This window comes from Meles meles, chromosome X (genome assembly GCF_922984935.1).
Source record: "Meles meles chromosome X, mMelMel3.1 paternal haplotype, whole genome shotgun sequence".
NCBI classification, from domain to species: domain Eukaryota; kingdom Metazoa; phylum Chordata; class Mammalia; order Carnivora; family Mustelidae; genus Meles; species Meles meles.
In genome coordinates this window covers 13166252-13182073 of record NC_060087.1, presented here as the reverse complement: position 1 = coordinate 13182073, position 15822 = coordinate 13166252, and the positions used below count along the sequence as shown (strand labels likewise).

At 43.4% G+C, this 15822-nt stretch overlaps 1 protein-coding gene across 1 annotated transcript in view; it reads right to left on the bottom strand.

Moving 5' to 3' along the window:
• The window catches only part of TXLNG (taxilin gamma), a 57003-nt gene extending 44011 nt beyond the window's left edge, over window positions 1–12992 (bottom strand). The window contains exon 1 of the mRNA XM_045995187.1: window positions 12871–12992. Within this exon, the coding sequence (XP_045851143.1) occupies window positions 12871–12972 (102 nt within the window). The 5' untranslated portion in view covers window positions 12973–12992. The remainder of the gene's footprint in view (window positions 1–12870) is intronic.
• Between the last annotated feature and the right edge of the window lie 2830 nt (window positions 12993–15822).

Here is a 15822-nt window from a genome sequence, read left to right as displayed (position 1 = left end):
ATGGACTCTTCCAGGTAGTCTGCAAAGCTCAAACATTATTTTCATAATACAGAGGTATTGTCTTCTGGTGTTAACATTTGCACTAATGGTACAAAAGCAGTAAAGAGTAACAGTGCTGGGGAGCCTGGGTGGCTCAGTGGGTTAAGCCTCTGCCTTCAGCTCAGGTCATGATCTCGGGGTCCTGGGATCCAGCCCCACATCGGGCTCTCTGCTCAGCGGGGAGCCTGCTTCCCCCCTCCTCTCTCTCTGCCTGCCTCTCTGCCTACTTGTGATCTCTGTCTGTCAAATAAATAAATAAAATCTTAAAAAAAAAAAAAAAAAAGAGTAACAGTACTGACTCCTAAGAACAATATCAAGGAGGGACACCAAACTCTAAGTCATGGTCTTCTTCACCACCATGTACTCTAACAGAGGAGGAGGGGGCATGTTTACTTAAAAATGCCCTTGAGGAAGCAATAAAATTACAAATTTTTATTAAATCTCAACCAATGACTACACATCTTTTTAAAGATTTTTTTTTTTTTAATTTGACAGACAGAGATCACAAGTAGGCAGAGAGGCAGGCAGAGAGAGAGGAGGAAGCAGGATCCCCACTGAGCGGCTCGATCCCAGAACCCTGGGATCATGACCTGAGCCGAAGGCAGAGGCTTAACCCACTGAGCCACCCAGGTGCCCCCACATCTTTTTAACTGTGTGAAGACAAAGAAAGTACACATAAAGCTCTTCTGCTGCAAACAGAAGTGAGATGGGACCCTAAAGAAAACCACTAATGCAGTTGTTTGAACTACAAGTCCCACCAGTAGCTTTTTTTTTTCATGGATCACCTTTTTTTTCTTTTCTCGTTTTTAAGATAAAGTGTGCTGGGGCACCTGGGTGGCTCAGTCGTTAAGCAGCTGCCTTCGGCTCGGGTCATGATCCCAGGGTCCTGGGTTCAAGCCCTAGATGGGGCTCCCTGCTCAGCGGGAAGCCTGCTTCTCCTTCTCCCATTCCCTCTGCTTGTGTTCCCTCTCTCACTGTGTTTCTCTCTGTCAAATAAATAAAATCTTAAAAAAAAAAAAAAGATACACCGTGCTTATTTATTCAGATGTGGGTATTTGGCACACATATTCTCCAAAATAAATATAGTGAGCTTGTTACTTCAAGGCAAACAACAGATAGTATTTGTTGTCAATGACAAAATTTGAGTTTTTTAAGCAAAATCTAGAATTTTTTAAAAACTATCTGCTACCGCCACTGCCTTCGGCTCAGGTCATGATCTCAGGGTCCTGGGATCGAGCCCCACATCAGGCTCTCTGCTCCGCAGGGAGCCTGCTTCCTCCTCTCTCTGCCTGCCTCTCTGCCTACTTGTGATCTCTCTGTCAAATAAATAAATAAAATCTTTAAAAAAAAAAAAAAACCAACTATCTGCTACCATGAGTTTGGCAGGTTCCCAATACTTAAGACTTTTCTGTACAACACAGAACTACAGTGAATAATAATATAATAACACTGTATGGCGATATATGGAGACTATACTTCCGGTAGTGAGCGCTGAGTAATGTAAAAAATTGTTAAATCACGCCTGAACTAATAACACTGTTACAAAAAAACCTCTCCTGATGACATCAATGATGATACTACCATTATTTTGATATTATATAACAAAATGTGTCAACATTTGGAAGATCGACACAATTTGGTACACCAGTACTTTTCAGATGATTAACATGATATTACAACATGATGGGAAAAGAACATGCATTCAAAGTGCAGAACAGACCATTAGATTTTAATATAACAGTACTAAAAGTTTCGTAGAGTTTCAGAATTCACATTGGCAACTAACCTTCAAGAACTACTACTTGCCAAGTTTTGGTGTAATACCAAAGAATTTCCCTGTCTGAAAAAGCTATTAAAACACTCCTCCCTGGGATGCCTGGGTGGCTCAGTTGGTTGAACGACTGCCTTCCACTCAGGTCATGATCCTGGAGTTCTGGGATCGAGTCCCGCATCAGGCTCCCAGCTCCATGGGGAGTCTGCTTCTCCCTCCGACCTTCTCCTCCTTCATGCTCTCTCTCACTGTCTCTCTCTCTCAAATAAATAAATCAAATCTTAAAAAAAAAAAAACACTCCTCCCTGCTCCAACTACATACACGTGTAAGGCCAGACTGTCTCCGTATACCTCAACTGCAACGGCATACCGCCATCGACTGAATCCAGAAGCAGATTTGAGAATTCAGCTGTTTCTTAAGCCATTCATTAAAGAAACCTGCAAAAATATAAAACAATGCCACTCTCCTCATTTAAAAAAAAAAAATCAAGACATCTTGATTTTTTAATTCCCTTCATCTATTTCACCCATTCCCCCAGCCACCTGGCAACCACCAGTTTGTTCTCTGTATTTAGGAGTCTGTTATTGTGGATAATCAGTATTTAATTTTCAAAAACCATTATGCTGGTATGTGGCAGGCAGCTTCTGACATGGCTCTCAGTGATTCTCCTGGTAGTCACAGCCTTGTATAATTCCGTCCCCTTGAATGAAGGCTAGACCTAGTGACTGATTTCTTTTTTTTTTTTTAAGATTTTATTCACTTATTTGACAGAGATAACAAGTAGGCAGAGAGGCAGGCAGAGAGAGAGGCGGAAGCAGGCTCCCTGCTGAGCAGAAAGCCTGATGCGGGCTCAATCCCAGGACCCTGGGATCATGACCTGAGCTGAAGGCAGAGGCTTTAACCCACTGAGCCACCCAGGCGCCCCTAGTGACTGATTTCTAAAGAAGAGAGAATCTGGCAAAAGTGAGGGTCTGTCACCTCTATGGCTATGTGACAAAAGACTGCAACTTTCGTCTCTGTTCTGCTGACAGTCTTGCTCATTCTAATGAAGCCGGCAGCCATGTTGTGAGATACCTATGTAAAGGCCCATGCAACAAGGAACCAAGGGAACCCTGGAGCCAACAGCTCATAAGGAACTGAAGCCCGCCTATAACTACATGAGTGAGCTAGGGAGTGGATCCATCTCCATCAAGCCTTCAGATGACTGCAGTCCATGAGACCCTGAAGCAGAGAACTAAGCCGCACCCAGATTCCTGACCTATAGAAAGAGATCATAAACGTTTCAAGCACCAAGTCTTGGGGTGATTGTTACACAGCATTGGATAATTAGTACAATATGAGTTCATTTAAAATGAATAATAATTTAAAACTTGTTTTAATTTCTAATATGGGAAATATTAGATATAACCCATAAAAACAAAAGGATACTTAAAAATTTGCAAAAAGATTCGGAAACCAAAAAGTTTGAGAACTGCTGTCCTGGTTGTGGCAGAACACAAATAGAGAGACTAAAAGGCCAACACACTCAAACCACGGTCTGAGAGGGGTCCTCATCTCGGGACCCTTACCCCAGCAGATCCATCTCTAGGGAATACGGCCCTGGGACCAAGTACAAAGACAGGGAGCCAGGAGTGCCATTTCCTCTGGTTCATTCGGAAGCCTCTCCAACAGCACTTGATATACCTCCTCATTTAATCCTCAGAACTATCTTACAGGCAAGTATGATGAACAAACAGGCTCATGGATATAATTTAAAGTAGTGTGTCCTCGGTCCTGAACCTAAGGGCTTGGAAAGCAGAGGCTGAATTCTTAGCTTTTTCTCTATCATTCCAGAGAACACGTTCTTCCAAGGTTATGTTAAAAATAAATGTCGTGATGGTCACAAAACTCTGAATACACTGAATACACTAAAAAACTGTACATTTTAAGTGGGTGAATTGTATGGTATGTGAATTATACCTCAATAAAGCTGTTAACCAAAAAAAAAAAAAAAATACATGAGTAAAACCAGAGCAATGGCAGAGTTCTGAGGAGGGATATAAACTGAAGGTAATAAGTTCTAGGAGTTGTCCCAACTCCTAACTTTTGGCAGCAAAAGGCTGCCAATGATCTGTCGCAATATGTTATGAGCATGGGGAGCACACAGAGACATTAATGGGTAAATGAGAAAAAAAAGAGGGAAACCAGTGCTGAAGTTAGGATGAGGGAACCAGATCTCCCCTACTGGCAAAGAAGCCAAGAAATGAGCAAAGAGGTCCAGAAATGGTCTAGGTGGGACATAGCTTCTTTAGCCTTATGATCTCTCTTGTAGTAGTGGCACTACACCTACTACTAACATCTGGGGTGGGTGCTAACATCTGTATCAGACTATGCACATCATTTGCCTTTGAAAGCAAGGATGATGGCATTGATTTCACACTTAATTTCTATGACTATTTATTTTATAAAAATAAAGGATGCCAGACTCTATGATTTGCAAAATCATTTCTAGCTCTAAAACTGTAATTCAGTGATAATCTGCAAACTGAAAGATATCTGCATTAGTCTAAACATCTATCTCAGCAGCAAAAGTATCAGGAAACCCCAAAATTTTAATGCCCAAAGCTACTGAAACATGCTTGGGCCTGACCTATTTTGCAGAACGGCAGGGGCTGGGTCACACAATTAGTATCTTCAAGCTACAGACTCCTAAGATGTTAAATGTTCTACTTTTATGGGTTACCGAAATGGAACACCCGTCCCAACTTTATGAAGCCATACTTCGTCAGATCCATGTGGACCAACCATGATGAACTTCTGAATATCAAGCTTTCCCTTTTTTCTTGTCCTGCTTACCCAGACCACTTTAGTTCTTTGTTAACACTCTGTTGTGTGGACTTTAAGACAGTTTTTTAGGGACACCTGGGTGGCTCAGTGGGTTAAGCCTCTGCCTTAGGCTCAGCTCATGATCCCAGGGTCCTGGGACTGAGCCCTGCATCGGGCTCTCTGCTCAGCGGGGAGCCTTCTTCCAGCCCCCCCCACCCCGCCTGCCTCTTTGCCTACTTGTGATCTCTGTCTGTCAAATAAATAAATAAAATCTTAAAAAAAAAAGAAGGTTTTTTACAAAAAGGTCGCTCTAAACCCTTTATCTTTCAATTTATCCAAATTACACTCATACAATTGGAGGTGTTTTTGCAGAATTTTAAAGCACAGCATTCTTCCTAAATCATTTATCTTAAGGGTGACCCAAGGCCTCAGTGAAACAAAAGGTATGAAACCTGTAAGGCTCAAAATTCCCCTCAAAACTTCCCAGATCATAATAGCTTTTCCATACCCCCGGTGATCCAACCCACCCTTCACAATTTCTTTTCATTTAACAAAAATGACTACTCTTTTGACCCACCACTGAGTTTTGCTTACATTCAACAAGGAGCACGTTTTTATTCACTATTCTCAAGAAATGTGTTAAGAGAGCACAAGACACATGGCACATGGGTAACAACTTTGGAGCCCAAAAAGTCTGACCTTCAAACATACCACTTACTGCCTCCTGTGCAGCCATGAGGGAAATCAGCCTCTCAGTTTCCTTATCTGTAAACTAGAGATGTATATTATCTACCTTCTAGAGTTGTAAGATTAGATATAATCAATATAAACTGCAGCATGCAGAACTGTTATAATATCTGAACAAGGATGCATTTGCAAATTACACAAAATGCCTATATTCTCACTTTTAATATCACCCACATGCCCATTCATACAATACTCGGTGAAATGTACTTCTAAGCTGCTGGCACATCTTCCTTACCAAACCATTCTACGTTGACCTTTCTGAAAGTAGGGAATACTACTTATGGCAGACTATAGAGTGGGAAGTTGGGGAGAATGGGAGTCATTCTGGGGGACATTTTGGAAATGTAACACAGAATGCAAATCAAAACCCTGAGCAATAAATGCTAAGGAAATTATTTTGATAGCACAGTAGGACAACACTGGTTATTTTATGTATCTTTTCCATCAAGTAATAAAATTTAAGTAGTTACCAGTACCAAGAGAGTTTCAACTAGGAAATGAATTGAATCATAAAAATACTCTCAAGGTTCAAATCCTTAAAGGGTCACCTCTCCTATTTTTATTTTCTTCTGGAAATGCTCCACTTGGGAGAAATTAAACGTAGCTAATTCTAAGTGTTAATGAATACTACATTAAATTTGTACATTATTTTATACATTTAAAATACTGTCACATCTGGTATAGTAACTAACAGTTACTGGTCATCAGTTTAGAACCAAATAAAAAGAAACTGAAGGAGGGGAAAGGGGGTGAGTAGGGGAGGAAAAGGCGAAGGAATTTCTTTGTGATATTAAAATTTGCTAGGTAAGCAGAAACTGTCCATGCAATAGGGTATACCAGTTGCACAATTATGTATCAACTCTAGGCCAACTTCATCAACTCTGAGCTATGTTATTTAAAGCAAGTTTTCTGTTATTTGACTGAGCCTCAGATCTCGTGTCACCCACTCTGTAAAGGTAAGCAGATATTAGAATGGAAGCACATTTTAAGTGCCTAGTGCACTGCAGGTAACATTGAGGACTCAGATTTCTTTCCTTTGAAACGCAGCTCTCTGTAAAGTGTACAATCTGAACGGCATATCTATTGAAAAATCTTTTATAGTGAATCCTTCACAAGCAAATCATATACACCCTGTTTTATAGATTTAACATACACATTCCTACATTAAACTTCTCTAGTCAATTGGGATAGACCTAGAGGCCATTATGGTAAGTGAAGTCAGAGAAAGACCAATACCATGACTTCATTTGTATGTGGAATCTTAAGAAAACAAAACAAATAAACAAACAAGAAAAACAAACACACCCATAAATACATACATACATAATACATAATACCATACATAATACATAATACCATAATACCATAAATACAGACAACTGATGGTTGTCAGAGGAGAGGGTGGTAAGAGGATGGGCAAAATGGGTTAAGGGGAGTGACAGGTACAAGCTTCCAGTTATAGAATGAGTATGTCACAGGAATAAAAGGTACAGCACAGGGAATATAGTCAAAGGTATTGTAATAGCACTATATGGTGACAGATGGTAACTACACTTGTGGTAAATGTATAATCTACCATAATGTGTAGACCTGTTGTGGTAAATGTATAATCTACCATAATGTGTAGATCTACCATAATGTGTAGAACAGGTCTACACATTACACATAGTATAGTACTACACTATAGAGTAGTACACTACTCTATAGTGTACATAGAGGTACACTATGTTGTGTACCTGAAACTAATGTGAGCTTATGTGTCAACTATACTTCAATTAAAAAAGAACAAACTTCTTGGGGTGCCTAGATGGCTCAATCAGTTAAGCGTCCAACTCGGTATCAGCTCAAGTCTTGATCTCAGGGTCGTGAGTTCGAGTCCCACACTGGGCTCCACGCTGGACATGGAGTCTACTTAAAAACAAAAACAAAACAACACAAACAAAAAAACCCCACTTCTCTAGTCAAAAACAATATAAATGACACAGATAACATACAAACCACCTCCCAGTAAAATGGTATATAAATGTGGCATATTATAATTCAAAAACAGGGACTTACTAAAGGATGTGCTAGATCTGGTCTACTCTCATTACTGCTTTGCCTCTTTGGTTCTCCTTGAAAATGAAATTGACCAAAGTTTGAAAATAGACAACAGGGGCGCCTGGGTGGCTCAGTGGGTTAAGCCTCTGCCTTTCGCTCAGGTCATGATCCCAGCGTCCTGGGATCGAGCCCCGCATCGGGCTCTCTGCTTGGCGGGGAGCCTGCTTCCTCCTCTCTCTCTCTCTCTATTCCTGCCTCTCTCCCTACTTGTGATCTCTGTCTGTCAAAGAAATAAATGGAATCTTTAAAAAAAAAAAAAGAAAGAAAATAGACAACAATGTTGTAAAGAGAAGGCCACTTGGATTATTATTTAATCTCTGTGCCAGAAGAGTGGACGTTCAAATCCACAAATGGGGAGAAAAACAAGATAATGAGATGGTTTCTTCCTACCCCATACTCTTGCCACACTGACTGGACTTCTCATTTTAGCTATCCTAGAGAGATTCTGGGAAGAGAGAAAACTCCAAGCTTGGTAAGTAGATTTACCAAATTAACAGTACCCTAAAAGCAACAGAAATGGATCTTTCCTATAGTCTCCCTACCAGATCAAGGAAAATTCTATATGCCCAGCAGTGTACTGAGTGCTTCTCATCATCAACTCCTATCTTTTTTTTTTTAAAGATTTTATTTATTTATTTGACAGAGAGAGTCACAAGTAGGCAGAGAGGCAGGCAGAGAGAGGAAGGGAAGCAGGCTCCCTGCTGAGCAGAGAGCCTGATGCGGGGCTCGATCCCAGAACCCTGAGATCATGACCTGAGCCGAAGGCAGAGGCTTTAACCCACTGAGCCACCCAAGCACCCCAACTCCTATTCTTTAAAACAATCCTATGTGGTAGGTGTAAAGTGGCATCATAGCCACTTTACAGATGATGCAACTGAGGTTCAGAAAGATTGAGAAACTCACCCAAGGTTGCACAGCTAATAAAGCAAGTGGCAGAGAGCCAAGAGTCTTGACTCCAAAATCCATACTATTCAACCACTAGTACACTACTTATTACCGTAGTCTAGATGACAGGGTATTGGTTTTTAGACTTGGCTTCACCCCTTGGGCAAATCACTTGACCTTGCTGAGCAGTTTGTCCTCTGTAAATGAGGGCAATGACAGTTCCTTCAGCCTTCTCCATAGCATCCAGTGATGCTTAAGAGTTAACAAAAGTGCAAATAGCGCTGTAAAAATTATGGGGTGCTATATAGATACAAGATTTTGTTAATTTGAGCCTCGGTTACATACCCTTATCCCTCCAAATGATTTATGGACCTAAAAATATTTTTTAAAGATTTTATTTATTTGAGAGAGAGAGAGAGAGAGACAGAGATAGCAACAGAGACAGCAAAAGAGAGCACAAGCAGGAAGAGTAGGTAGGAGAGGGAGAAGCAGGCTCCCCGCTAAGCAGGGAGCCTGATATAGGACTCGATCCCAAGACCCTGAGATCATGACCCGAGCTAAAGGCAGACACCCAACTGACTGAGCCACCCAGGTGCCCCTATAAATAAGTTTAACAGCAATTCGATCATTTTTAACATTCCCCATCAAAAATCGAGTATTAAGGGACACCTGGATGGCTCAGTCAGTTAGGCTTCTGCCTTTGGCTCAGGTCGAGATCCCAGGGTTCTGGGATCAAGCCCGGCATCAGGCTACTTGCTCAGTGGGAAGCCTCCTTCTCCCTCTCCCTGCTGCTCGTCCTGCTTGTGCTCTGTCAAGTAAATAAATAAATTTTTTTTAAAAATCTAGTATTAAAAACCAAATCAAACCTACCTTAGACTTTCTGGAAAAGGCAAAACTATACAGATAGTAAAAAGATCAGTGGCTATTAAGGAGGGATAAGTAGGGGATTTTCCGGGCAGTGAAAACTATTCTGTAGGATACTGTAATGGTGGATGCAGGTCATGATACATTTGTCAAAACTCTTAAACAGGGGATGCCTGGGTGGCTCAGTGGGTTAAGCCTCTGCCTTTGGCTAAGGTTATGATCTCAGGGTCCTGGGATCGAGACCCTCATTGAGCCGTCTACTCAGCAGGGACCTGCTTCCCCCCCTCTCTCTCTGCCTGCCTCTCTGCCTACTTGTGATCGCTGCCAAATAAATAAATAAAAATCTAAAAAAAAAAAACCAAAAAACCCCAGCCTCTTAAACTGTATAATACCAAGAATGAACCCCAACGCAAATTATGGACTTTTGTTAATGGCAATGTATCAATATTAGCTCGTCAATTCTAACAAATGCACCACACTAATGCAAGATGTAAATAACAGGGGAAACAACGTGTGAAGGAATATATGGGAACTCTGTAATTGATATTCAATCTTTCTGTAAGTTAAAACTGCTCAAAAAACAGTGTCTATTAATTTTTAATTAAATCTCCTAAAACAAATTCTACATAGAAATTTACACAGTAATGACCTTGGGTTTTTTTTTTTAAGATTTTATTTATTTATTTGACAGAGAGTGAGCACAAGTAGGGGGAACAGAGGGAGAGTGAGAAGCAGTGTCCTTGCTGAGCAGAGAGCCTGATATGGGGCTTGAATTCCAGGACCCTACGACCATGACCTAAGCCTAAAGCAGACACTTAATGACTGAGCCACCCAGGTGCCCCACGCCCTTGGTGTTCTAAAAAAAATGCCTCTAATGATGCCAAAACAATGAACACTGTTATGCTGTAAATAAACAAATAAACAAATTAAAAAAAAGAAAAAAAATGCCTCTAACACTTGACAATATATATTCCATCTTTTTAGATGCTGTCCAACAGAATTTTATACAATGACATAAATATTTTGGATCTGCTCTGACACATTAGCCACTAGCCATGTTGGTTACTGAACACTTGAAATGTGGTGAGTATGAGAGAAGAATGGAGTATTTATTTTTATTTAATTTCTTTTATCTATTTATTTAAGAAAGAGCGAGAGAGCACGAGTAGGGTGAAGGGCAGAGGGCAGAAGGGCTGAACGGGGAGCCTGATGTAGGTCTTGATCCCAGGACCCAAGCCAAAGGTAGATGCTTAACCAACTGAGCCACCCAGGCACCCCTTACTTAATTTCAATTAAATACGCAGCTAGTAGCTATCATATCAGATAGCACAGTTTTAGACAATTCAAGAGACCCTTAGAAATGTACTAAAATATTAACTTCAGAAGAAAAGAGTTACCTCAAGAGACCATTCAAATGGGATGTAGTTATGAAACGATGCCACAATTAACTGAGCTGGCGAAGAATGACTAAGTGGATGGTTCAAACAACTAGGAGCCAATAAAGCCTGTCTCCAGTTGTTTTTCCCCTTTAAGTCAGTGACTAAACAGTCACTCTTCTTTAATCCCCTCAATATTTTCAAAACATTCGAATTAGTTAAACATCATTTCTGCTTCCTGAAAAAATGCAGTACAAATCAAGTTAGAATTGGGAATATTCTTTCAAGCTGGTAACCCAGAGGAAATAAAAAAAATTAGGGGTCATAAAGAAATAAGTTAGTTTCACAGACACAAGATAGTCACCCATTTTTTTAAAACGAAAATTCAAAAACTAATATTTAACACCCAAATATTTCAATTCCAGGTCATAGTCAATTGTAAATCAAAAGGAAAAAGATGCCCAGAAAAACACGAGCAAAAGAAAAAAGGTACAGGAGCTAAGAAAACAAAAATGAGACAGTACAGACACACATGACTATTCATATCCAGCTGTTACCCAGAGTGCTGCCTCAAAGGGTCATTACCTCTTATTTCAGTCTTTTAAAATGCTAGTTGATTAAACCTCAGTTCCTAATTCAGACTTTTGGTCCTTATCCTAGTGGCATAAACGGGAACTTATGTCCTCAATTGCAGTGGCTTTTTGTCGGAGTCCTCCCCTAGGGGACCTATGAAATCGAACACTGAGATTGGCTCCCCACCCTCAGGGAATAAATGAAGTGTCCAAAGTGACAGTTTTGAAACCCTAGAGTACATTCAATCCACAGCTTCTTTTTCAGTCCTTCAAGTACTGGATCTTTATTTTAGAGTACAAAGAAAGAAAGAGAAAGAGAGGTAACTGAGAAGTAGTAATACCCTTATGCAGGGAGATATGAAAATATCCACCTTAGAAAGAGGCCCCTTAAAGCCAATTCTTGACACTTTGCTCAGATGTAAACCAAACCTTTGTTCTCCTTTTTCAAGCTCATAAATCCCATAAGAAAAATATTATTTCGTAATTTCACACAGGAGTGATTTTTGAGAGTATTCAAATGCATAATTAAGTAATATTAAATAGCTGAGTGATCAAGCAGGGCGTCCAACAAGTTGAACGTTTCAGTATGTTCCACTGTAAGGAAAGAGACGGGATTTCCACCTTTCCAGCGCCTTTCCCCACGGATTTCCATTCCTGGGCCCTGAAAGCCCTGTACCCCGTTTGTTGTGCAATCTTTTTCGAACTCCACCCACTGACTCCAGAACAAGTGGAATTCTCCCATTCTGAAGGTCTCGATTTTCCTGTATCCAGGGAGACACTGAAAACTCCTTGACGTGAGTCAAGTAAGGCAAGGGGAACGGTCCAGCCTGTCTCCCAGATTAAGAGAGACCAAAGGCCAGGTGGGGGAGGCGCTCAAGTTTCCGCTCACCCAAAAAAAAAAAAAGAAAGAAAAGAAAGGAGGGTAAATAAAGAAAGAGCAAGAAAGGGAAGGGAGGACTAAATGGGAAGACCGGCTACACGCGATGCTGCCCCCGACCCTGTGGGACCCAGGTCCATCAGCATCGTCTTCCCATCGCGGGTCCCGGTCCCACGTGTAACCAGGCCCGTGGTGCCCAGAGACGAGCCCTGTGACCCGGGAGCCCAGCGGCTCCTCCAGCCCGGCGGCGCTCGCCCGCCCGCGCAGTGGCGGGGAGCGCAGGGGGGCGGGGGAAGGGGGGCGCAGTGCAACCCCAGCTCCCGCGCTGTTATCTTACTGCGCAACAGCCTCGCCCGCGCCGACCGGGCGCACCCCGCAGCGCGCCCTGCGCACCTGCCGGGCAAGAGCGGGCCAGCCCCTGACCCAGGTAGCCCTCCGACTGCGCTGGGAGCACGGAGAGCACGCCGAGGGCGGGGGCTAGGAGAAGGAACACCTGGCGCCCGGGGTTCCCCGGCACCGGCCGCACGTGGCTGTCACACCTGGCGCGCCCCCGCCTCGCACCCCTTCCCCCTCACACCAGGCTGCGCCCCCTGCCCTCTCCCCACCTCTGTCGCGCGCCCCAAAAGCCCAACCTTCGCTCCCTCCTATCCCATCTATCTCAGTCCCAAATCTCCCCCGACCCGCTCCCGCTGTCGTCACCCCCGGGAAGGAAGAAGGCCGGATGTTCGTCCCGTGGCTAAAGGTAACCAGAGAGAGTGAAGATGTGGACCCCGAAAAATCTAGCCCGGGCATTTCCCCGGCCGGACAACAACGCAGACGCCTCCCAGACTGACCTTCTGCCGCGGGCTGCGTCGCCGTCCGCCCCGTCCGGCCTCAATAGCCCCTTCGGCGGCGCCGCCTCTACCCCGCGCTGCCTCCTCTAGCCGCGTCGCCATGAGGTGACGGCAGCAGCCAAACAAGCGGCCCTACAAGGGGCAAGGAACCTTTCAGGGCCCCCGCGCCCCGCCCCTGAACCCCCACGGCCAATCGCCGCATGAATGGCTTCCCACGTGACCGGAGGAGGTTGGCCCCCGGGGAGATGGAGCGGGATGGGGGTGGGGAGCATAGAAGTCTGGGCTGGGCTTCTGCAGGGCCGAAGGGCGAACACAGGCCGTGCGAGTCTGCGCAGACAGGGAAAAAGAATCTGAAGCGGACTACAAGTTCCAGCAGGCTTCGCGGCCACGGCTCGCAGGCCCTGCTCAGGATTGGAGCGTAAGGCGGTGTTCTGAAAGGGAGAGAGTGTCCGCTTGCTTGCGCGTGCAGCCTACTGGGACTTGTAGTTTTCTGGAAGCGATGTACTGGTACCGGAAGGTACTCTTGATTATCCTGAGGGAAAAGTTTAGGAATTGTCCCGTGTTTGGGAGGGAGCAGGAGTGGGGACATGTTGTTGTGTTTTTGTTTCTGTTGCTCCTCTTCGGAATTGAGCCCAAATGATTAGGGATAAAGGGAAATCGTGACTTTCAAGGCGGGAGAGATGTAATGGCTTTCAGAATTTGAAGTTTCTGGCTGGGACACCTGCTCTGAGCCTTAATCATCCACCAGAGCTCATCACCATTTACCTGTCCCGAACTCCTGCGAGGTGGGGGCTCCGTCCTTTTCACGTTGGCTAAATTACCGGGTCTTCTAGCATAGTTCTCCACTCTTAGTCGGCGCTTAATACATGTAGAATGTATCCTGTTTTCTCCGCTAGTCGTTTCGTTACCGAAATTTTTAAACAAATTACGTTAGCGGGGCGCCTGGCTGGCTCAGTCGTTAAGTGTCTGCCTTCGGCTCAGGTTGTGATCCCAGGATCCTGGGCTCCAGCCCCACACAGCTCCCTGCTCAGCGGGAAGCCTGCTTCTCCCTCTCCCACTCCCCTTACTTGTTCTCTTTCTCTCTCTCTCTGTTAAATAAAATCTTTAAAAACAACAAATCGGTTTGCTGAATCGGTCTTTGTGGTTTGTTTTTTTTTTTTCCTTGACAGGATTGGGGCAGGGAGTGCAGTTTTGCTCAGGAATATTCCATTTCCATCTGATAGAACTAGATCTCTAATGACTGAGCCTCTGAAAGTCACGGACCCTCATGAAATTCCGACATATTACATAACTCATTATGAAATTTTGTGTAAATTCTTTACTGTTTTTTTTATTTTTTTTAAATATTTTATTTATTTGACAGAGAGAAATCACAACTAGGCAGAGAGAGAGGAGGAAGCAGGCTCCCTGCGGAGCAGAGAGCCCGATGTGGGGCTCATCCCAGGACCCTGGGATCATGACCCGAGCCGAAGGCAGAGGCTTTAACCCACTGAGCCATCCAGGCGCCCCAAATATTTTTTTTTATTTGACAGAGATATCACAAGCAGGCAGAGAGGCGGGCAGAGAGAGGAGGAAGCAAGCTCCCCACTGAGCAGAGATCCCGTTGTGGGGCTCAATCCCAGGACCCTGGGATCATGACCTGAGCTGAAGGCAGAGGCTTTAACCCACTGAGCCACCCAGGCGCCCCTACTATTTTTTATTAAAGTTGAATACAAGACAGTGGTAGCAGGTGCTAAAAATGTAATAATACACATGAGAGTAAATTTCAATATTGTGGAAATTACATCTTTCAATTTTAATTATTTCTGTAAGTTTGGGGAAAGTACCAGTATTTCATCTCATGGGCAGAACACCTCAGTCCAGCTTTGAGATTTCAAAAGTAGAGCAGTAGATAATGAACCCATAGCCAGATTCTGTATAAAGTTGATGGTCTCGGCCAACATGCCTCACATTTTTTTTTTTAAGATTTTATTCATTTATTTGAGAGAGAGAGTACAAGGTGGAGGGAGGGTCAGAAGAAGCAGCAGGACTCCCTGCTGAGCAGGGAGCCCTATGTGGGGCTCAATTCCAGGACTCTGGGATCACGAACTGAGCCTAAGTCAGCTGCCCAACGGATTGAACCACCCATGTGCCCCATGCCTCACCTTCTTAAGGGTAAAATTCCCAACAAGATGCATAATAAAGTAGAGGTAATGCTTTTTCTAACTAACCTGTTCAGGGAGCTTAGTGTCAAAATGTAGTTAAATAATGGCACAATCAAACACCGCACAGCTACTAAGAAAGATAAACACTTTTTAAATTTAACCTAGAAAACATACATAACATAGTGAGCTTTATTTTTTTAAAGATTTTATTTATTTATTTGACAGACAGAGATCACAAGTAGGCAGAGAGGCAGGCAGAGAGAGAGGAAAGGAAGCAGGCTCCCTGCCGAGCAGAGAGCCTGATGTGGGGCCTGATCCCAGGACCTTGAGATCACGACCTGAGCTGAAGGCAGAGGCTTTAACCCACTGAGCCACCCAGGTGCCCCCATAGTGAGCTTTAAAAGAAAAAATTCTAAGGGTGCCTGCCTGGCTCAGTCGGTAGAGCATGTGACTCTTGGTATCTGGGTTGTGAGTTTAAGCCCGATGTTGGGTATAGAGCTTACTTTAAAAAAAAAATCAATTTGGGAGGGGGTAGGGGATGGACAGAAAGGGTGAAGGGGAGTGGGAGATAAAGGCTTCCAGTCACGGAATGAATAAGTCACAGGATAAAAGATATAGCATATGGAATATAATCAATAGTATTGTCATAGCTTTGTATGGTGACAGATGGTAGCTACGTTTGTGGTGAAAACAGCATAATGTATAGTGCTGTTGTCAAACCACTATGTTGTACAACTGAAACCACTGTAACATTGTGTGTCAATGATCCTTCAATAAAAAAATCCATTTGTATAGAATTGCCTGTATG